The following is a 24,806-nucleotide window of genomic DNA, read 5'->3' on the forward strand; positions in this document are numbered from 1 at the left end:
TGCATATCAGATATTTACATTATGATTCATAACAGTAGCAAAATTACAGTTATAAAGTAGCAACGAAAATAATTTTATGGTTGGAGGTCACCACAACATGAGGAACTGTATTAAAGGGTCGTGGCATTAGGAAGGTTGAGAACCACTGACCTAAAGCAATCTATAGATTCAATGCAATACCTATTAAAATATCAATGGCATATTTCAAAGATCTAAAACAAATTCTCCAAAAATCATCTGGAATAATAAAACAAAAAGACCCCGAATAGCCACAGCTGTCTTGAGAAAGAAGGACAAAGTTGGAGGGATCACAATACCAGACATCAAACTACATTACCAAGCCACTGTTCTCAAAACTCCCTGGTACTGGCACAAGAACAGACATATAGACCAATGGAACAGAATAGAAGACCCAGAAATTGACCCAAGCCATTATACTCAATTAATATTTGACAAAGGAGACAAGTGCATACAATGGAGTCAAAACTACCTCTTTAATAAATGGTGCTGGGAAATTTGGTCAGATACATGCAAAAAAAATGAAACTAGATCACCAACTTACACCATACACAAAAACAAACTCAAAATGGCTAAAGGACTTGAATGTTAGACGGAAAACCATAAAAATCCTACAAGGCTCCAAAGTAAGCAAAATTGCAGATATATATTGTAGCAATATCTTTACAGACAGAGATCCTAGGGCAAGAGAGAATAAGGAGAAAATAAACAAATGGACTACATCAAAATAAAAAGCTTCTGCACAGCAAAAGAAACCATCAACAAAACAACAAGAAAGTTCACTGCATGGGAGAACATATTTGCCAATGTTATCTCCAATAAGGGTTTAATCTCTAACATTTTCAGGGAACTGATACAACTTAACAAAAGGAAGATAAACAATCCAATCAAAAAAGGGGCAAAGGACCTAAATAGACACTTTTCGAAAGAGGACATACAGAAAGCCAAGAGTCACATGAAAACATGCTCAAAGTCACTAATAATCTGAGAGATGCAAATCAAAACAACAATGAGGTAATATCTCACACCTGTCAGAATGGCTATCATCAACAAATCAACAAACGACAAGTGCTGGAAAGGATGCGGAGAAAAAGGAACTCTCCTTCACTGCTGGGAGGAATGCAGACTGGTGCAGCCACTGTGGAAAACAGTATGGAGTTTCCTGAAAAATTTAAAAATGGGGGAGAAACCAAGATGGCGGCATAGGTAAACACCAAAATTGCTGCCTCCTACAACAACTTCAAAAATACAACAAAAAGACAAAACAGACATCATCCAGAACTACAGGAAGGCTGGCTGAGTGGAAATTCTACAACTAGAAGGAAAGAGAAAAGCACACTGAGAGTCAGGAGCTGCGGAGGTAAAGTGCAAAGGTACAGAGGCTCGAGCGCGCGCGGAAAGGGGCTGGTACCTGAGGACGTGGCTGTCTTTTTGAATCAGGAGGGAGTCACAAGCTCCCAACTGCTCTGAACTCCAGTTCCGGGAAGTCTCTGGGGACCCATGACTCAAAGGGGGAGAAACTGGACTGTCTGGCAGCGGGCAGAACTCAGAACTCAAGGGCGGCTTTCCCTCAGAAGTGCTTGCAGCAATTAAATTACCGGGACACTGAGATGCAGGGCCCCTTAGGGCAGGGCTGAGGATCAGTCATAGCTGCTTGCTCAGCCCTGTTGATTCCAGGCTGCGGCAGAGGCTTTTGCATATGAATGCCCTGACCCTTTGCAACCTGAAAATTACCTAACAAATTACAGCTGGGCCAGACAGACCAGAACTTCCAAGAGAAGGCCCAAGGCCCCACAGCAGCTTGCATTGCTTCACAGCTGGGCCTAATCTGGGCACCTCCAAACTCCAAAAAAGGAAGGGGAATCTGCAGATCTTTTCGTAGCTCCTGCTGGGTAACTTCAGGCAGAGACTAAATTAGCACCACCTTAGATCCAAGAGCCAGTGTACCCAGTGGTCAGAGTGGGACCATCCAGATTACAATTCCTCAGATCCATAAGGGACACACTCAGGGGGCAGACTCAGTGAGCACCAAAGCCCCACTGAAGCAAGTCTTGCCCCAGAAGGGTGTCTTCAGCACAGAAGTTCTCCCACTGCAGACACAGCTGATTCTCACTGCCAACTGACCTGGAGGTCAATTCCTCCCGGTGATACCTACAACAATCAAGGCTTAACTACAACAAGACTGTGCACAAAGCCCACAAGGGGGTGCACCAAGAGTGTCCACCTCAGGTTATTGGGGAGGCTGAGCCACTGGTCCCTATAGGACACCTAGCACACAAAACCACTCTACCAACACAGGGAAGCATAAAAAATGCGGAGACAAAGAAACAGGTCATAAATGACAGAAATGGAGGAAAGCAAACTACTGGATATAGAGTTCAAGGCCACGTTTATAAGGTTTTTCAAGAATTTTATGGAAACTGCCAATAAATTTAGTGAGACCCTGGAGGATATGAAAAAAGACCAACTAGAAATTAAGCATACACTGACTGAAATAAAGAATAATATACGGAGATCCAACAGCAGACAAGAGGATCCCAAGAATCAAGTCAAAGATTTGAAATATGAAGAAACAAAAAATATCCAACCGAAGAAGCAAAAACAAAAAAGAATCCAAAAATATGAAGATAGTGTAAGGAGCCTCTGGGACAGCTTCAAGCGTACCAACATCAGAATTATAGGGGTGCCAGAAGATGAGAGAGAACAAGATATTGAAAACCTATTTGAAGAAATAATGACAGAAAACTTCCCTTAGTTGGTGAAAGAAATAGACTTACAAGTCCAGGAAGCGCAGAGAACCCCAAACAAAAGGAATCCAAAGAGGACCACACCAAGACACATCATAATAAAAATGCCAAGAGCAAAAGACAGAGAGAATCTTAAAAGCAGCAAGAGAAAAAGAGTCAGTTACCTACAAGGGAGTACCCATACGACTGTCAGCTGATTTCTCAACAGAAACCATGCAGGCCAGAAGAGAGTGGCAAGAAATATTCAAAGTGATGAATAGCAAGAACCTACAACCAAGATTACTTTATCCAGCAAAGCTATCATTCAGAAGTGAAGGTCAGATAAAGAGCTTCACAGATAAGAAAAAGCTAAAGGAGTTCATCATCACCAAACCAGCATTATATGAAATGCTGAAAGGTATTCTTTAAGAAGAGGAAGAAGAAAAAGGAACTCTTACCATTTGCCACAGCATGGATGGAACTGGAGAGCATTATGCTAAGTGAAATAAGCCAGTCAGAAAAGGATAAATACCACATGATCTCACTCATTTGTGGAATATAATGAACAACATAAACTGATGAACAAGGACTGATCCAGAGACGGAGAGGCATTGATTGGACTGTCGGGCCTTGGAGGGAAGGTAGGGGAGGGTGGAGGTAAGGGGGAAAGATCAACCAAAGGACTTATATACAAGCACATAGGCCTAACCAATGGACACGGACAACGGGGGGGGTGAGGGCATGAGCGGGGGGGTGGAGAGGGTAGGGGGTAACGTGGGGATAAGGACACATATGTAATATCTTAATCAATAAAAAATATATTAAAAAAAATTTTTAAATGGAACTGCCATTTGACCCAGTAATACCACTTCTAGGAATATATCCCAAGAAAACAGGAACACCGATCAGAAAAGATATATGCACCCCTATGTTCATAGCAGCACAATTTACAATATCTAAGATTTGGAAACAGCCTAAATGCCCATTAGCAGATGAGCAGATTAGAAAACTGTGGTACATCTACACAATGGACTACTACGCTGCTACAAAAAAGAAGGAATTCTTACCATTTGCAGCAGCCTGGATGGAACTGGAGAGCATTATGCTAAGTGAAATAAGCCAGGCAGTGAAAGAAAAATACCACATGATCTTACTCATTTATGGATAATAGAGAACATTATAACCTGATGAACAAAAAGATAGATACAGAGGCAGAGAAGCATCGAATAGACTGTCAAATTACAGCGGGAAGGCTGGTTAGTTTTGGGGGAAGGGGGGGTGGTAAGAGATCAACCAAAGGACTTGTATGCATGCATATAAGCATAACCAATGGACACAAGACACTGGGAGGGTGGGGTAAGGGCATGTGCCGGGGGTAGGGGAGGCCGGGGAAGGTCAATGGGGAAAAAAATGAGACATATGTACTACTATTTGTAATACTTTAAACAATAAAATAAAATTTTTAAGAAAAAGACCATAGGTGGATTTTGTTTGTATTCTGATTTACATTGAAAATATTGTAAAATGGTATTTTAAAGATTTTGGGACACAACTGAATATGGACTGGTATCAAATGACATTAAACAATTATTAATTTTGTTAAGTGTGATAATAGTATTTTGGTTAATAAAGGTCTTTTTTTAAGAAATCTATACTAACGCACACAAGACTAAAAATGACATGATGCCTATAGTAATTAAAAATATTCTCAGTAAAAGGGAAACTACAACAAAATGCTAATAATTGTCCCATCAAGATGTTGGGTACGTGACTGTACATTGTATTGTTGTTACACTTTTTAAATGTGCATAATGAAAATATAGGGGGAAAAAAAACCCAGCTTGATGAAAAGAGGGAACTGTGAAGTTGAAGTCAAGAGCAGGACAAGAGCATGGATCAAATGTCAGGAGCCTAAGTGGGAATCAGGTAGAAGGGCCAGAGGGAGGAGGATGAGATCAACCAAAGAGGCGAGGGAAGAATCTTGCAAACATGTATAATATATGTCTTGATCACTGCTGTTGTGACAATACCTATTACTGTGACTAGCATATACAGTAAGTGCTCTGAAGTTATTTGTTTAACCATATACACCATGGTCCTTTAATGGAAATGTGTGTGTATGGGTGGGGTGGGGAGAGGGGGGATCTATCCACACTATTAGCAAAATAATCACAATCATTCCACCAATGGAAATTTATTATTTTGGGCACTGAGGTTACAAAAGTGGACAAGGCAAGCAAGCTCGGCACCTCAGAACATACCAACAAACAAGTCAACGGGCATATAGAGCATAATTTAGATGGTGGTGAGTTGGAGACAAATGAAGTCACCTAAGGGGGAAGTGATATATGGCTGTTACTTTCCATTGGGCAGTCATGCTCAATGATGAGTATCCCCTGAGGAGAGAGACCTGAAGGGAGTAGGGAGACTAACCATTTTGGTATCTGAGTGAGGAGCATTCTAGGCAGAAAGAAAGGCATGTGCAAAGGTCCTGATTCCAGGGAGGATTCAATAGATTTCCAGATCGTGTGGCTGGAACAGAACATTCAAGGGCAAAATGGTTGAAGATGAGGTTAAAGAAGTACCTGGTCATGTGATGGGCATTTGAGCCATTGGGTATTATTCAGAATGCAACAGAAACCAATCTTTTTGCATGAGTCACTTCTGCTGACATCTGTCTCACCTATCATACATTGACTTCTTGCCTTACAAAAGCTCTGCTGGCTTTGTTGCCTGACCCTGCAAATCATGTTATGTGGACTCCACTGCTCTAGCCAAGCATAGAACCATTAACAACAATTAAAATACTTAGGTGATGAATGAATTATTGGTGTGGCCCAACATATGAGGTTGGGGTCAGTTCTAGTCTATTCTTAAGGAATGATTAGAAGAAAGTCTGATGAGCTGTATTGTTCATCATGCCATTGCTTAAAGTGCCTGTCTGTGTGCCTTTCTCCTACCACTGGACACAGAAGTAATCAGTTTTACTTGGTGCTCCTTTTGTCCATTGGGAGTGAAAATATCATTGGAACTGGATTCAAAATGTCTGGCACTGGAGTTTCAGGACATGAGTTTTGGAACTAGACAGATCTCAGTTTGTGACGGATTAATCCATCTTCCTTTGTAACTTTTAAAATAGGGATAAAAAAAGTATAATATGTAAGAGTTAGAATTATTTGTATAAAGAATTTATCACGACACCTAGCATTTAGCAAATGCTAAATAAATATTAAGATTTTTAAAAATGTATAAAAGATGCTTGAGCATCTGATGTAATAACTTCACAATCAGCAGGTATTTATTACGATCTGTCAGGGACTTTCCACAGTTGGGTTTACATTATGGTTATTTTTTCCAGTGTGTAGTCTCACACTCATGTGTGTATTCCTTGAGGTGATAATGATAAGCATGTGATTTTTATGCTCAGTATCCAATACTCTGTATCTGAAAAGGTAAAAGCTCAATAAATGTGTGTTGAGAGCATGGGCAAAAAAAACACACACCATCACTACTCTGCCTGGGATTCTAGTGCCACTGGCCACTCAGAAACTCACAATTACCCAGTCTGATTTGATTGGTATAGACCAGGGGTGGGCAAACTTTTTGACTCAAGGGCCACAATGGGTTCTTAAACTGGACCGGAGGGCCGGAACAAAAGCATGGATGGAGTGTTTGTGTGAACTAATATAAATTCAAAGTAAACATCATTACATAAAAGGGTATGGTCTTTTTTTTTTTTTTTTTTTTTTTTTTTTAGTTTTATTCATTTCAAACAGGCCGGATCCGGCCTGCAGACCATAGTTTGCCCACGGCTGGTATAGACCAAGAATCCCAATTCCAAGGCTAGATCTAGAGGGTCATACTTTTTTTATATATATATATTTTCCATTTGGAATGACTCAACTGTCAGAATTCCTGAGTGGTTTGACACCTGCATCAGAAGAAAAATCTCAGATTTATCTTTAAAAGAGATGGCATCAAAGTCTTTGATTTGAAAATCCAATAATAACCAGAGGAAAAGTATATTTAAAACCCACAACTGTACTACTATCTCTAGTTTCAAAACATGCTATGGCCTAAATAAAGTTCCCCCACAAAATAGTAATTATAAAATTTTAAAGGCCTTATACCTTAGTATTTCATGTCAGCAAAACTAATATCAAGGGGCTTAAATTCTCTCTGAGACACCAATATACAAGATACAATACCCCTTCATACAATCAACATCAGAAATTCTCAGTGATGTATGGTATCATCAAGAGTGTATAATAGGAGAACGTTCTCAACTTCCACAAATTTTACCTTCACTACCAAGGTTTGCAATCTATTGGGAGAAATTTATGTATTTTTACATAGAACAACTGGAGAGATTTCTACGATATAGAGTGGAACAAATGTACTGCCTTTTTAAATTGTTCTCAACTGATCCAGGAAAAGAAGTTGTTCATATAAGAAAAGTTTGATTCACAAAAATTTCCCTTTAAACTACACAACCAATAAAAAGTTAAAATCATATTTTTAAGAGCACTTAAGTTTTTTTTTTTTTTTTCAATTCTAATCCTCTAGTTCTATGGCATTACACTACTCACTGTCCCAATGTTTGAAAATTCAAATAATTCTGGCATTACAATTCTGTCTAACCTTAAAACAGAAATGAGTTGAAAAGCAGTTGTAGAGCGGAACAACTGAAAATCCTAACAAATACAGGAGAGCCTGATAGGAGGGCAGGGGTAGCAACTGCAGCAGATGATGCATCCTCCTTTCTCATGAGTGTCAGGCACTTGCCCTACACACATTGCCAATCCTTCCACTATTATGAAGAGCAGAAGGCAGGAAGAGGGAGCACTATGTGCTGGGCACTTCTAGTAACTACTGCACCAAAAACACCCAGCCCAACCCAAGGAAGCAGGCTGTTTCCAATTCTTAAAGCTTTCAGGGACCTCTACCAGACCTTAGTTTCACAAAAGGGCTAAACATAAGTAACATATGCAAACACTCGTTGCAGGCCCGAGTAACTTAAAATCTTCACAATGTGAACCACCGTAGCTTCAACATTAGAAAAAAAATAGCTTTGACTTGTTCAATTGTTAGCTTAAAATGCAAAAATAACCCATCTATATGTACCAAAGTTTAAAAATGTGCTCCTATTATTGCCGAAAACAAAAATTATTAATCTAGTGTTTCATACAATATTTGGGAAAGTACCTGAAATTACAAACACAAGGATGACTTGAAAATTTAAGAAGTGGGAAACAAACCTTTCCATCTAAAAAATTTTCTTGCATGCCAAAACACTCCAAAATATTTTCATGTACGACTTTAGTTAAACATTATACAATCCGTTATGTGCACACTTATATACACTATAAAGGAAAAATAGCCTGTTTGTAGACAGTTTGTAAAACTGCACCTTTTTCAAAGTTAAGCCAGACTGGGCCACAAAATGTCCTTTCTGACGAAAACATTAAAAGCTTTTCAAGCTGGAGGGCAAACACTAAGCTTCTGCCAGGCAAATAGAATAATTTTTGCTTCGTGGATAGACAAAGTGAATAGATTACATATATGAAATTATCAAAATCATAAGAACCCAAACCTAACTTACAGAAACAAAAACCCGCTGCTTTTTCATTTTTCAACCAATTTCCTGATCTGATCTAATTCAGACCTTAAAGAACCCAGAGAACATTTTTGTGCAAAGACTTCACCTAGGCAGCAGCCCTCGCAGCCCACACCGCACCTGCCCGCGCCCCGCTCCGCCTACCAGGCTCTGGGTCCCAGGACCCCGTACCTAACACCGCCCAGCCCGGCCCTGCGGAACAAAGTGCCGCGGATCCCTTCCAGGGCACGGAAGGACCCGAGAGACGGACTCGACCTTGGTGCCGCCCCAGGGCGGCTACACAAAGAGCCGCACTTCCGGCCAGACAGCCCACCCCCACTCACGGCGCTTTGGTGGCGTCCTGGGTCTGGAGGACCGGCTTGGCGAAGGGGCTCCGCAAGGGGCAAACACCGCGAGGCTTGCTTCTTTGCGTGGGTTGAACTTTGAAGCTCCGTCTCCGCCAACCCCGCCGCCTCCGCCTGGCCTGCCTCTCCACAGCCCGCGCTCCCCGCCCAAGCTGCGCAGCTGGGCCTCGGACTTCACTTCCGCCTGGAGCGCGCCGCCGCGAGGGGCGCGCCTGCGCGGACACCCACTGCACCTTCCAGGCTCTGGAGATGAGGTGCAGGCTCCCGTCTGTGTCGGAGGGTCCCTCTGTGCCTGATGGAGAGATGGAAAGAAACCAAGTGGTGTGGCGACCCTCCAAGGTACAGATAGCGGTTCTCAACCTGCTGGTCGCGACCATCCGAAAACACATATAGAATATCAGATATTTACATTACGATTCATAACAGTAGCACAATTACAGTTATGAAGTAGCAACGAAAATAATTTTATGGTTGGGGGTCACCACAACATGAGGAACTGTATTAAAAGGTCGTGGCATTAGGAAGGTTGAGAACCACTGAAGGTGGATAGCCAGAGAGGCCCATGTCGCCAGCGGGTCGTCCCTGTTGATCTTTTTTAATAAACGCTTATATGGAATGTTTTTCCTCAACCTATTTTTGCTGTTCCTACTCATGTATTATGGAAGGAACATATTGGAACATAATTGTAGCGTTTTCTTAATATCTTATTTAAAGGTCAGACGGAGGCCTAAAACCAGGACTACAGGCTTTATTAGAGGAGAAGCACCTGCCGGGCTGCCTCACAAGGGGAAGACAGCAACACGTGCAGGGGTGGGCACGCCTTTTGAGGGGCGGAATGGGAAGGGGTGGGGGGCTTAGTGTACTCGTGCACACTGATTGGTGGCTTACTGCATTGTCCATATAGGACAAGGGCTTAGGGTATTTGGCAGGTGTTGATTGGTGGTCCAATGTATAGTCCATATAAGGTACCTGGTTAGTCACTCAGGTATTTCTGGGCTGCAGGTTACGTCACACCCCGCCCACCAGTTGGGGGAAGGGAGGATCTACCACTTATTATTGCTGGAAATGGAGTATCCCTTTCCCCACTCTGCTGGGTGTGGGGTCCTTACTATATCTGAGGAAAAATAATTTTCTGAGACTCGCATAGGAGGGTGAGTAACTTTTATTTGCATGGAATTAGATCTCTGGATTTCCAAAGTCCCATTTCCCTTAAATTAGTCCTGGAAGATGTGTAGCGGGATTCAGTAGAGCTAGAAGCAAAGTCAGCATCCAAAGTTTTCTTTCCATGGTGTAGTTGGGTCTAGTGCAGCATCAGGCTAGTTGCAGGTCTATTAGTCCATTGTGTGGTTACACACATAGCCTGTGAGCCATGTGGGCGAATGCAAGGTATCTAAGAGAGTGCCAGAAGCCAAGAGGGCAAGAAATCAAACTTTTTGTTTAAGTGATTAAATATCTCAAATCTTCCCATGCCAGCAGTGGCCGTGCCTTTGCTGACCAATGACCTGTTCTTAGGTGTGACTGATAGACAAACACCTTCCCTATTTCACCCAGACTTTACTGGGCATGTGTCTATTCTCCCCTTGTTCAGTCCCTTTCCACAGCAATCTGCAAGAAATAGACCTAGGGAGTATTAAACTGCAGCTTCCTGGCAAAGCTGCACACAGGATATAGCTATAATATTTGGCCTTCCCTTTGCTCCATTCCTGTTATTAATAGCTAGGTTAATTACAATGTATTGAAATAGGAGTTTTTAGGGGTGAAATAGGCAAGTTTAGGGAATTTTTAAAAATTAAAGGGGTTCATGGAAAAAGCACAGGCTACCCAGCTGCAAAAAGTTACATTTCCATAAGACAAGGGAATTGGGGGAAGCAGAAGTTACATTTCCATAAGACAAGGGAGCTGGAAGTAGCAAAAGATACACATTTACAAAATAAAGGGAAGGAAGCCCCTCATTCAAAGAAGGAAAATTAGGAAAACAATAAGGGAGGAGGACCTCACATGTCCCATGTGAGGTTTGACCTTTTGAGCTCAGGAGTTGCTATAGTGACCAAATCAAATCAAAGAGGGATAGTGGCCAATCAGAGGGGATATCAAGGCACAAAAAACTGCAGCCTTTATAAACTGGAAGAAGGGACTAGGTGGGACTCTTTCCCCTTCCCCACATGGGAGCCTGTACTTGTTCTTCAATATATTTCCACCCTTGCTATACCATCTTCTCTCTGTGGTTTCTGTTAGGTCTGATCAAATAATTGACTCATGTACCACCCCGGGAACTGGCTTTGCAGGCCATTTCACTATGGACATTCCCTTTGCTGAGACCACATTTCACTTGCAGGGACCACATTCCATTATCTCCCCTCTGGGTATGCACAAAGAATTCTCTGCCCAGAAGAAGCCCTTCAAAAGTCCTTTAAAAGCTGCTGACTCCCATCACTGGGTTCTGGAGCCATCCAGACTCAGCCACCTGGTGTGGGGATGATTGAATAAATTCGTAATCCCTCACCATTCTGCCCTCGTGCGTTCCTCCTTCAGCGACCTAACAGTCTTCGACTCTGACGGACAAAGAGCCCAGGGAACACCACGTGTTCCAGTCCAAAATTCCCGTATCATAATCATTATGAGAAAATGTATTTGATTTTATATTTAAAAACAGCCACTGCCTACAAAAACCTTCATGTAAACAAGCAAAGGGGCTATGCTGATGGGTGACCAATAGACAGCTGAGCACCAGGCTTACCTACTGAAGCCAGGGCTGATCTAGCGGTGGTGAGGATAGGGGTAAATGCTACCTCACCAAGAGCACGCTTCAGTCATGACGGAGAGGTACCACACAATGGACACAGCACACACTGCCAGACACTTTTCAATGCTATGAATTCATTAAGTCATTTAATGCACATAATAAATTATTTTACAAATGAAGAAATTAAGACAAAGAAGTTGACAAACTTCCTCAAGAACACACAAGTACTAGGAAGCTGACCCAGGATTTAAAACCCAGTTTCTGACCTCAGAGTGTTTGCTCTTAAAGTGATTTTAGCTTTCCTAGGTTGATCCCCAAGAAGGAATATACCTGTCAAAAACAATTTCTGATAACTGGACCCAAATTCATAGCCAGAGTTTAGCAGCCTTTATTACAGAGGCATGTCAGGAAAAATCTGAAACTAAGCTGCCACGCCTCCTCCACTACATTCCTGCCTTCTGAGCCCAATCTTATAAAGGAGTTCCTGGAATCCTATTTTGGCCAATGGTCTGAGACCTGCCCTATCCAATTAGAGATACAAAGGTATATCTTTATTTGCATCTCCATCCTGATGTAGTGACTCCATAAGGACCAATCACAACAGTGCAATTTGGACTAATAAAACTGTAGAAGTTTGGATTGCATAAAAATGGACCAATCAAGTATAGGACTCAAGGACCCAATGAATTATTAACATGGGGGAGAAGATATGCATGTGTTTCTACCACCAAGGGCCACTGTAGATTCCAGCTCGTTAGATTAAACCCTAACATGGCATGGCACAGTGACTACCAGAACTCCTCTGGCCACTGTATCTACAAAATCAGAACTAGAGCAGTGAACACACTTCACAGACTCTGACATTCCAAAGCAGAAAGTCCACTGCCTCCCTCTGTCTTCTATAGCCAGTAAAACAAAAAAGGGGGAGATGTGGGGAAGAATGGGACTTGGTTGGAAAGTCTGTAAGGAGGAGCCTACAAAAGGTCAGGGGCCAGCGATCTTGCCAAAGGCAGAAGCCCCTGCCTTGAATTTTCCAAACAAGTTTGAGCCCCCCGGGGGTTTTACTGAAATCTTTAGACATCCTTGCTTGAAGGACACTGCAGATACATGTGTTTTCTCAAGGATACTTACCCTGCTGACAGTACCTAGAAGTTAATTTTAGTTCAAACTATTGCTACAATAAAAGCCCAATGAGGCAGGTGAATGGGGCTGTTTGGTTCCTATAGCCAAGCAGTCTCATAGTCCTCTCTCTTTCACAGAAATGTGTGCCAGAATAATCATTCATCCATTGCCCAGGGTCTGCTAGTCAGCCCCGGCAATCAAGGACTAGAACAAGTACTTTCTCTGTGAGCCAGCCTCCTGTCTGTGGGAGTGTGCCTTCCATTTCTGGTGGAGTCTGCATTTTCCTGTTCACCTGAATTAAGTCTCTCCTTTTACTGCACCTGAAAATGGGGACTCCTGTTGACATTGGATTGGTGGCAGTGACCTTTTGTTGACACTCAGAACTGTTCTCACTGTAGCACTAATAGGACCCACAAGTTCCCTGCCTTAGCTCAGAACCAGGGGGTCTTCCTCAAAGGGTAGAGTCTGGGATGGGCCATCTGGCTAGGGCCCAGAAAGAGCAGGACAACTCTGTGGGACTGTACTCATCAGAAAGAGCCCAGGCAGTTTAGCTTGCCCTGAAGGAGCAGAAAACAACTGGATCTCAAGGAACACTCCCTATAGTCCCTAAAGACTTTCCTAGACATCTGTAAGATTTCAGTACAAATTAAATTAGTTGCAAAATATGTTATTTCTGGCACACTAAATGTATACAGTTTTAAATAAAACTGGATATCATTCTTTCAAATATCTCTTGGAATATAGAGACCATGGTGATTTGATTGCTGCTATTGGTCATTTTAAAAATACATAATTTCATAACAGTATGAAATTATATTGTTCTTTTTTCTCTTTGAATTCCTGTTTCAATTCCACTTCTACAGAATTTTACCCTAATATATTAGTATATTGGACATCTTTATTTTTTAGTTGCTTGTATCTGTCAAGATACCCAGGAAATGCTGCAGTAACAACAAGTTCAAAATTTCAGTATCTTCACACAACAAAATATTATTTCTCATTTAAGCATTGGGTCCAAAGCTGGTGGAGTCATTTAAAGAAGAACACAAAAAATAAAAGAATTTGTCAACAAGTAGTAATCAAAATGAAAAAAAAAAAAACACACCTAGTATTTAAATAACAATTAGAAGATATAATGGAAAAAAAAGATTTATTTTGTACAAGGTTACTTATAGGGAAAATAAATATAAAAATATAATGCCTAGCAATAAACTTTTATAGGAGTCATTTAAATCTATATGAATAAAAGTTTAACAACCAAATGGCACAAAAGAACATGGAGAAAAACATCATATTCTAGGATAAGCAGATTTAATATCAGAGTAATGTCAATTCTCCCTAAATTCATGAATTTAATATAATTCCTATCAAACAATAATTATTTTTAATTGAAGTGTTTTTAATTAACATATGGGAAAAAGAATCAGCCAAAAAATCAAAAGCAAGAATATGCCAGGAAAACTCTGAAAATAAAGAGTAATAGGGAGGGACGACAAAAGATGGAGGCATAGGTAAACGCCTGTACTCACCACCTCGCACAACCACATTAAAATTACAACTAAAATACAGAACAACCATCATCCAGAACTACTGGAAAGCTGGCTGAATGGAAGTCCTACAATTAGAGAAAGAAGAAAGCACACAGAGACTGGTAGGAGATGTGGAGGTGCGGAATGGGCTGGTCCAGCACCCATGTGTACCGCTTTTTTAATCAGGAGGTAGATGGTCTTTGTGGAGGCTTCCCAGAGGAGCAAGGGGTCCCTGCCCCACATCAGGCCACAGCCCAGGGTCTCAGAGCTGGGGAAAGAAGTCCCCATAATTACAGGCTGTAAAAACCAGAGCAGATTGGAGCACAGTGGCACAGAGGCTGCTGGAGATCTAGCTATTCCTCTTAAAAGGCCAGGACCACGAACTGAACTTACAAGGTCCTGCTTCCTCTGCGCTCCAGCACAAGCTCGAGGCTCTGGGGGACACATTTGTCTGGCATCTGGGCAGAAACTTGGGGGCGGCTTTCTGCTAGACAGAGGTACTTGGAGGGATTATTGTTCCTGTGCTGGGACCTCCCCATTGCAGGGCTGACTGGCAGCCATTTATCTTTGCTTCACCCTGGTGATTCCCTAAGACCCCACCTCATCCAATTTACAAGCCCACCCAGGCTGCCTACAGCAGATTTTGCATATGAATGGCCTGTCCTTGAAAATCTCAAACAAGCTGCAGCTGGGTCAGGGAGTCCAAAACCTATCAATAAAAGGCCCAAGAGCTGGCACTAGCACCAGCATGTCTTGCTTCATAGCTGGGCCTCATCTGGGCACTTCTAAATCCAACAAAAAGAGGAGAAATCTGCAGATCTCTGTAGCTCCTGCTGGTGACTCCAGGCAGGGGATGACTTTGCACCTCCCTGGAGACCCAAGAGCCGATGTACCCAGTGGTCAGTGTCAGACCATACCAGATTACAACTCTACACATCCATAAGTGACACACTCAGTAAGCACCAATGCCCAACTGAAGCAAGTCCTGCTCAATAGGGGTGTCTCCTGCATAGCAGCTCTCCCACTGTAGTCGCAGCTGGTCCTCACAGCAAATTGGCCTGGAGGTCAATTCCCCCTAGTGACGATCAAGTCTCAACTACAACAAGACTGTGTTCACACCCCACAAAGGGGTGCACCTAGAGTTCCCAGCTCAGGTGACTGGGGAGGCTGAGCAACTGGGCCCTATAGCACACCAACTACACAGGCCACTCTATCAACTGAAGGAGGAGACATAGCATCTCTATCCAACACATAGAAACAAACACAGGAAAGCACAAATTATAAGGTTAATCAAGAATCTTCTAGAAACCTCCAAGGAACTTAGTGAGACTTTCAAAAATCTTTGTGATAATGTCAAACACATGGAAAAGGACAAGTCAGAAATTAAACATACACTGACTAAAATAAAGAATAATATTCAGGATCCAACAGTAGAGTAGAGGATTCTGATAATCAAATCAATTATTTGAAATATGAGGATGCAAAAAACACCCAACCAGAAGAGCAAAAAGAAATAATAATCCAAAAATATGAAGATAGTGTAAGGACCCGCTGGGACAACTTCAAGCATACCAACATCCGAATTATGGGGGTGCCAGAAGAAGAGAGAGAGCAAGATATTGAAAACCTATTTGAAGAAATAATGACAGAAAACTTCCCCTACCTAGTGAAAGAAATAGACTTGCAAGTCTAGGAAGCACAGGGAGTCCCAAACAAGAGGAACCCAAAGAGGACCATACCAAGACACATCATAATTAAAATGCCAAAGGCTAAATACAAAGAATCTTAAAAGCAGCAAGAGAAAAGCAGTTAGTTACCTACAAGGGAATGCCCATACGGCTGTCAGCTGATTTCTAAACAGAAACTATGCAGGCCAGAAGGGAGTGGTAAGAAATATTCAAAGTGATGAATAGAAAGGATCTACAAGATCGATCTAGAGACAAATGGTAGGGGAGGGGAGGGTTAGAGAGCAACCAAAGAACTTGGATGCATACATATTAACATAACCAATAGACACAGACACTGGGGCGGTGGGGGCTTGCCCAGGGTGGGAATGGCTGGCGGGGGGCAGGGAGGGGGCATCAATTGGGGAAAAAAGACATATGTAAAACTTTAGACAATACAAAGAAAGAAAGAAAGATGAAGGAAGGAAGGAAGGAAGGAAGGAAGGAAGAAAGGAAGGAAGGAAGGAAGGGAGGAAGGAAGGAAGGAAGGAAGAGAGAATCTACAACCAAGATTACTCAACCCAGCAAACCTATCATTTAGAATTGAAGGTCAGATAAAAATTTTCACAGATAAGAAAAAAAATGAAGGAGTTTATCATCACCAAACCAGTATTATATAAAACTAGAGGCCCGGTGCACAAAATTCGTGCACTGGAGGGTGGGGTTCCCTCAGTCCAGCCTGCCCCTCTCACAGTCCAGGAGCCCTCAGTGGATGTCCTACTGATGGCCACAGTCTGGCAGCAGAGGCTCAGAGCAGGCATCCCGTGTGTGTATGTGTGTGTGTGTGTGTGTGTGTATGTGTGTGTCTGTCTGCTAGGGCCTGCCCCAAGCCACACCACATAGGCTCGAAGCAGTTGCCGTGTGTGTGTGTGTGTGTATGTGTGTGTGTCTGTCTGCTGGGGGCCTTCCCCCAGCCACACCATGGAGGCATGGAGCAGGAGCCCCTCTGTGTTGATCTCTCAGGCCCCTGGCCTCCACTGCATGTTGTACTCTCCCTTGAGCTATGGCCAGGATGGGGGTGCTGCTTGCAAGCCGGGCTTCCCTGCTCCCGGATCACCATGGCGACCGGGGAGCAGGCCGAGCTGGGGGCTGCCCACAGGCCAGGCTTTCCTGCTCCCAGGTCTCCAGGGAGCAGGCCCAGCTTGGAGCTGCCCACAGGCTAGGCTTGCTCTCCTGCTCCCGGATCCTCATGGCGACCAGGGAGAAGGCATAGCTAGGGGCTGCCCTCAGGCCAGGCTTGCTTTCCTGCTCCTGGATCAGGCGCAGCTGGGGGCTGCCTACAGGCTACACTTTTCTACTTACTGATGGCTGGATCACCACAATGACCCAGGGCCCAGCGGAACTTTCCTTCTCTCCAATAGTCATAGGGTCCCAGCTGGGGGCAGGGCTTAGCAGTGCGGGGCTTAGGCGGCACGGGGGTCCCAGCTGGGGGCTCAGGTGGCACACAGGGGTCCCGGCTGGGGGCGGGGATTATGCCCCACTGCCCAGGGCTGCACATGGGGCCCAGATGGCAGCTTGCGCTGTCCCGCCCTGCCTGTAGTATAGGATAGAGGCCTGGTGCATGGGTGGGGGCCGGCTGGTTTGCCCTGAAAGTGTCCTGGGTCAGGGTGGGGGTCCCGCTTGGGTGCATGGCCAGCCTGGATGACGGGCTGATGGCTGTTTGCAGCTGGTCACACCACCTTCAGGGTGGGGGTCCCCACTGGGGTGCCTGGCCAGTCTGGGTGAGGGCCTGAGAGCCATTTTCAGGCTGGAGGGCAACTTAAGCTCCAGCCTCTCCTTTTTTTCTTTTTTTCTTTTTATTCTGGGATTTATTTACCTTCTATAGCTGTCACTGGAGCTGAGAGCTGGCTCCAGCTCTGAGGGCTGAAAGCAGGTTTCTGGGTCTGTTTGGCTTCTATAATTGAAACTCTGTTGCCATCACAGCAGCTCTAAGCTCTGAGGCCGAAGCTGGCTGAAAAACAGTCTCTGAAACTTGTTTACCTTCTATAATTGCAACATAGTTGCTTAGCGTGCAGCTCAGAGGCTGGCAGCAGCAGGCGGGGAACCTTGGCTTCCTCCGTCACTGGAGCAAGCAAGCCTCCTGTTCGCTTCAGCTGCCTGGCTGCCGGCAGCAATCTTGGTTTGCAGTTAATTTGCATATCCTGCTGATTAGCCAATGGGAAGGGTGTCGGGGTTATGGTCAATTTGCATGTTTCTCTTTTATTAGATAGGATATTGAAGGGTATTCTTAATAAGAGGAAGAAGAAAAATAAAAAGTTACGAAATATGAACAACAAAATGGCACCAAATACATTTCTATCAACAATTAAATCTAAAAATCAACATAAATGAATAAGAAATCTAATGAACAGAATATCCTGGTGAATAAAATAGAATCAGAGGCATGGAAATGGAACAGACTGATGATTCTCAGAGAGAAGGGGGGTGGGGGGCAGGAAGAAATTAAACAAAGATCTTATATGCATATATGTATTAACTATGGACACAGAAAATAGGGTGGCAAAGGCCTAGGGTGGGAACCAGATTGAGGCAATGTGGGGGGGAAAGACAATAATCTCAACAATGGAAAGAGAGAAGATGGTGACCGGCAGGAAGGCAGGGAGGGAGAGAGTATGAGAGCACGAGGGAGTGATAGAGGAGTGTGTGGGCGTGTGCGGTGTGTGTGTGTGTGTGTGTATGAGCTAGGGACAGTTAGATTCTGCAGGTCTTCTAAGCGGCTGCTAAACCGGGCAGTCTTAGACGGCAGAGCCCCCCTCCCAGCACGGACACTCCTGGGCAGCCAGCAGGGGAACAAAGACTACACCGTCCTGAGAAAGAGAGCTGCTTGACACTAGGATCCTGACCTCAGCACCACCCAGTCTGGTCTCGGACACAAACCAGGACCCTACAGCCACTGGGGACAGAGACCTGTGACCACAGCTACAGAGCCACAGACACCAAGAGTCCAGAAATCCCCGCGGCAGATCCATGAGTAACAGAGCCCATCCCCCTCCCTGCAGGCTCACGAGCAGCGCCATAGTAACTGATAGACCCACCCCTTGTCCGGGCCTCAGTGCTGCTAAAGGGACCTTTGCCTGGAAGTGTGCGAACACCCGGAACTTGTCCCGCACAGCACAGGCTAAAGGAGCCTTGGCCTGAAGTGCGCAAACACCAGGAACTTGTCCCGCGCTGCACAGGCTAGGGGAGCCTTGGCCTGGGAACTAACGCGCGAACAGTAGGAACTTGTTCCTCGCAGCATGGGCACCAGGACCCCGATTATCCGGGCAGGAGGCAACACCAAGCACCAGTGACTTGACTGTGTTTATTATCACCTGCGCCTAGGATCCCTGATTCCCTGTGCATTCATACTAAGAGACAGTGACTCCAATTCTTGGTGATGTGCACACAGGGACCCTGATTCTCAATGCAAGTCTGCACGAAGCAACAGAGACTCTGATACTGGATTCTTGGGGTACTCTGACTCCTGGCGCACACTAGGGGGCTCTGATTTTCAACATAATCCTGGGGGGGTCTCTTTTTCAGCATGGTGCAGGTGGGGCCCCTGATTCTAAGTGCACATACGAGGCCACATTGAGCGCTGGTAACGCTGACTCTGAGCGAGCCTGGTTCCCACCAACCGACCACAACCACACATCTTAGTGTGGGAGCTCTTCAGTGACACTAGGGTGGTGCGAAGCTCCCACTGCACACAGCCAAGGCCCATGCAACTCGATGTTTGAACCATCTGGAGATAATCAGAATGGGGAGACAACACAACTGCCAGAGGAAAGAAAATGAGGAGTCGCCAAGAAAAGAAATTAGTGAAATTGAAGCATGCAACATAACAGAAAAAGAATTCAGCATAATGGTTGTACAATTCATTCACCGGATGGATGAGAAAATCAACAACCTATGCAAAAATCAAGAAGAAATGAAAAGTGATATAGCTACAATCAAAAACACCATAGAAGGTGTCAACAGCAGACTAGAAGAAGCAGAGGACCGAATTAGTGAGTTAAAAGATAAAGTAGAGAAACAAGCTCAATCTGAACAGAAACTGGAGAAAAAAATTAAAAAGCAGGAGGAGATCCTAAGGGAGGTTAGGGACAACATGAAACGAAGTAACATACACATAATAGGGCTGCTAGAAGGACAAGAAGAGCAGCAAGGATTAGAAAATCTATTTGAAGAAATAATGACAGAAAACTTCCCAGATATGGGGGGAAAAAAAGTTATACAAGTACAGAGAGTCCCAAGCAAGATGAATCCCAAAAGACCCACACCAGGACACGTCATAATAACAATGGCAAGTGTACACAACAAAGAGAAAATCTTAAAGGCTGCAAGAGAGAGACAGAGAGTTACCTACAAAGGATCCCCCATCTGATTATCAAATGATTTCTCAACAGAAACACATCAAGCTAGAATGGAATGGAAGGAGGTATACAAAGTGTTGCAAAACAAAGGACTGAATCCAAGAATACTCTATCCAACAAGACTATCAATCAAAATTGAAGGGCAAATTAGGAGCTTTGCCGACAAAAACAGGATAAGGGAGTTTATCACTACCAAGCCAGCAATGCAAGAAATGCTAAAGGGAATGCTGTAAAGAGAAGAAATATAAAGGTAAGAAAGAACATAGGCACCAAAATAGAAATGACTACAATCAAGTACCTTTCAATAATAACTTTAAATGTAAACGGACTAAATGCTCCAATCAAAAGACATCCAGTGGCTGAATGGATAAAAAGACATGACACATATATTTGCTGTCTACAAGAGACCCACCTCAGAACACGGGACTCACACTGACTGAAAGTGAAGGGATGGAAAAATATATTTCAGGCAAAGGAAATGAAAAAGTAGCTGGGGTAGCAATACTTATATCTGACAAAATAGACCTCAAAGTGAAGGCCATAACAAGAGATAAGGAAGGCCACTTCCTAACACTAACAGGATCAATACAACAAGAAGATATAACCCTGATAAACATATATGCACCCAAAGCAGGAGCACCCAAATACATAAAAAAAAACTCCTGGAAGATATCAAAGGAGAGATCAACAACAATACAATCGTAGTAGGGGACTTTAATGAACCACTGACATCACTGGATAAATCCTCTAGACAAACAAACAGCAAAGAAACAGCAATCCTAAATGACTCACTAGATCAGATGGACTTAATTGACATCTTCAGAACACTTGACCCCAAAGCCATGGAATATACATCTTTCTCAAGTGCTCATGGAACATATTCAAAAATAGACCACATATTGGGTCACAAACAAAGTCTCCCCAAATTCAAGAAGATTGAAATCATACCAAGCATCTCCTCAGACCACAAAGGCATAATATAAGAAATAAACGACAATAAAACAACCCAAAATACTCAAACACTTGGAAGCTGAATAGCATGTTATTAAATATTGATTGGGTTACCAATGAGATCAAAGAAGAAATTAAAAACATCCTGGAAACTACTGACAATGAAAACACAACAATCCAAAACCTATGGGACGCAATGAAAGCAGTCCTGAGAGGGAAGTTTATAGCTCTACAGGCCAATCTCAAAAAACAAGAAAAAAATGGTAGTAAATCATCTAACTCTACAACTCAAAGAATTAGAAAGAGAGCAACAAGAAAAGCCCAGAGTGAGCAGAAGGAAGGAGATAATAAAGATTAGAGCAGAAATAAATGACATAGAGACCAAAAAAACAATACAGAAACACAATGAAACCAAGAGCAGGTTCTTTGAAAGGATAAACAAGATTGACAAACCTCTAGCCAGGCTCACCAAAAAGCAAAGAGAGAAAACCCAAATAAGCAAAATCAGAAATGATAGAGGTGAAATAACAACAGACCCCACAGAAATACAAATGATTCATAAGCAATACTATGGACAACTCTATTCCAACAAACTAGTCAACCTGGAGGAAATGGACATATTCCTAGAAAAATAAACATTCCAAAACTTAATCAGGAAGAATCTAAACATCTCAACAGGCCAATAACTATGGAAGAAATTGAAACAGTCATCAAAAAGCTTCCAGCAAACAAAAGCCCAGGACCAGACGGCTTCACAGGGGAGTTTTACCAAACATTCAAGAAAGAACTAAAAAGTATCCTCCTCAGACTCCTAAAAAAATTCAAGAGGAAGGAACACTTCCAAGCTCATTCTCTGAAGTCAGCATCATCCTAATACCAAAACCAGGTAAAGACAACACAGTGAAAGAGAATTTCAGGCCAATATCCCCCATGAACATAGATGCCAAAATCGTCAACAAAATCTGAGCAAATTGGATCCAGCAGTACATCAGAAAGATCATACACCATGACCAAGTAGGATTTAGCCCAGGGGTGCAAGGATGGTACAATATCCGAAAATCAATAAACGTGATACATCACATAAACATATTGAGAGGAAAAAACCACATAGTCATATCAATTGATGCAGGAAAAGCATTTGACAAAATCCAACACCCATTTTTGATAAAAACTCTCAGCAAGGTGGGAATAGAAGAATCATACCTCAACATAATAAAAGTCATATATGACAAATCCACAGCCAACATCAGACTCAATGGACAAAAACTAACACCATTTCCCCTAAGAACAGGAACAAGACAGGGATGCCCACTCTCACCACTCCTGTTCGATATAGTACTGGAAGTATTAGCCATTGCAATTAGACAAGAAGAAGAAATAAAAGGCATCCAAATTGGAAAAGAAGAAGTAAGACTGTCCTTATTTGCAGACGACATGATATTATACATAAAAACCCTAAAGACTCCATCAAAAAACTATTAGACTTAACAAATGAATTTGGCAATGTAGCAGGATACAAAATTAACGCCAAGAAATCTATGGCATTTCTATACACCAATAGTGAACTTACAGAAAGAGAGACTAAAAAAACAATCCCATTTACCATAACACCAAAAAAATTAAGCTACCTAGGAATAAACTTAACTAAAGAGGTAAAAGACCTCTACTCAGAAAACTACAGGATGTTGAAAAAAGAGATAGAGGAAGACATAAACAGATGGAAGAACATATCATGTTCTTGGATTGGTAGAATCAACATCATTTAAATGTCCATACTACCCAAAGCAATCTATAAATTCAATGCACTTCCCATTAAAATACCAACAGCATATTTCACAGACCTAGAACAAACTCTAAAAATTCATCTGGAATAAAATAAAAAAAAGACCCCAAATAGCTGCAGTGATCCTGAGAAAGAACAAAGTGGGTGGGATCTCAATACCAGATATCAAGCTGTATTACAAAGCCACTGTTCTCACCGAAACCGGTTTGGCTCGGTGGATAGAGCGTCGGCCTGCGGACTGAAAGGTCCCAGGTTCGATTCCGGTCAAGGGCATGTACGTTGGTTGCGGGCACATCCCTAGTGGGGGATGTGCAGGAGGCAGCTGATCGATGTTTCTCTCTCATCGATGTTTCTAACTCTCTATCTCTCTCCCTTCCTCTCTGTAAAAAATCAATAAAATATATTAAAAAAAAAAAAGAAAGCCACTGTTCTCAAAACTGCCTGGTATTAGCACAAGAACAGACATATAAATCAATGGAATAGAATAGAGAGCCCAGAAATTGGCCTGAACCAATATGCTCAATTATTATTTGACAAAGGAGGCAAGAACATACAATGGAGTCAAGATAGTCTCTTCAATAAATGTTGGGAAAATTGGATGGATATATGCAAGAAAATGAAACCTGACCACCAACTTACACCATACACAAAAATAAACTCAAAATGGATAAAGGACTTAAATGTACAATGAGAAACCATAAAAATACTAGAAAAATCCAAAGCAAAAGAATCTCAGACATATGCCTAAGCAATTTCTTCACCGATACAGCTCTGAGGGCACTTGAAACTAAAGAGAAAATAAACAAATGGGACTACATCAAAATAAAAAGCTTCTGCACAGCAAAAGAAACCATCAACAAAACAACAAGAAAATCCACTGCATGGGAAAACATATTTGCCATTGTTATATCTGATAAGGGCCTACTATCCAAAATTTGTAGGGAACTCATACAACTTAACAAAAGGAAGATAAACAATCCAATCAAAAAATGGGCAAAGAACCTAAATAGACACCTTTCAAAAGAGGACATTCAGAAAGCCAAGAGACATATGAAAACTTGCTCAAAGTCACTAATCATCCGAGAGATGCAAATAAAAACAACAATGAGGTACCATCTCACACCTGACAGAATGGCTTACATCAACAAATGACAAGTGCTGGAGAAGATGTGGAGAAAAAGGAACACTCGTGCACTGCTGGTGGGAATGCAGACTGGTGCAGCCACTATGGAAGACAGTATGGAGTTTCCTCAAAAAACTAAAAATGTAACTCCCATTTGACCCTGTGATCCCACTTCTAGGAATATATCCCAAGAAAACAGAAACAGCAATCAGAAAGGATATATGCACCATATGTTCATAGCAGCACAATTCACCATAGCTAAGATCTGGAAACAGCCTAAGTGCCCATCAGTAGATGAATGGATTAGAAAACTGTGGTACATCTACACGATGGAATACTATGCTGCTCTAAAAAAGAAGGAACTCTTACCATTTGCAATGGCATGGATGGAACTGGAGAGCATTATGCTAAGTGAAATAAGCCAGTCAATGAAGGAAAAACACCACATGATCCTACTGACTCATGGATAATAAAGACCATTATATACTTATGAACAAAAATAGATACAGAGGCAGAGCTGCCTCGAACAGACTGTCAAACTACATCTGGAAAGCCAGGGACGGTTGAGGGATGGGAGGCGGGGCGGAGTGGTAAGAGATCAACCGAATGACTTGTATGCATGCATATAAGCATAACCAATGGACATAAGACACTGGGGGGTAGGGGAGGCCGGGGGATTGTTAAGGGCAGGAAAAAAAGGAGACATATATAATACTCTTTGTAATACTTTAAGCAATAAAACTATTAATATAAACAAAACAAAACAAACAA

At 42.7% G+C, this 24,806-nt stretch overlaps 1 protein-coding gene across 1 annotated transcript in view; it reads right to left on the reverse strand.

The window, feature by feature from the left end:
- The window catches only part of ALG5 (ALG5 dolichyl-phosphate beta-glucosyltransferase), a 331,650-nt gene that overhangs the window by 90,160 nt on the left and 216,684 nt on the right, over positions 1 to 24,806 (reverse strand). Inside the window, exon 8 of the mRNA XM_081083482.1 lies at positions 8,685 to 8,997. Coding sequence (XP_080939608.1) covers positions 8,685 to 8,997 — 313 coding nt within the window. The remainder of the gene's footprint in view (positions 1 to 8,684; positions 8,998 to 24,806) is intronic.

Source organism: Myotis nattereri (assembly GCF_964212035.1).
Source record: "Myotis nattereri genome assembly, chromosome: 2".
Taxonomy (NCBI): domain Eukaryota; kingdom Metazoa; phylum Chordata; class Mammalia; order Chiroptera; family Vespertilionidae; genus Myotis; species Myotis nattereri.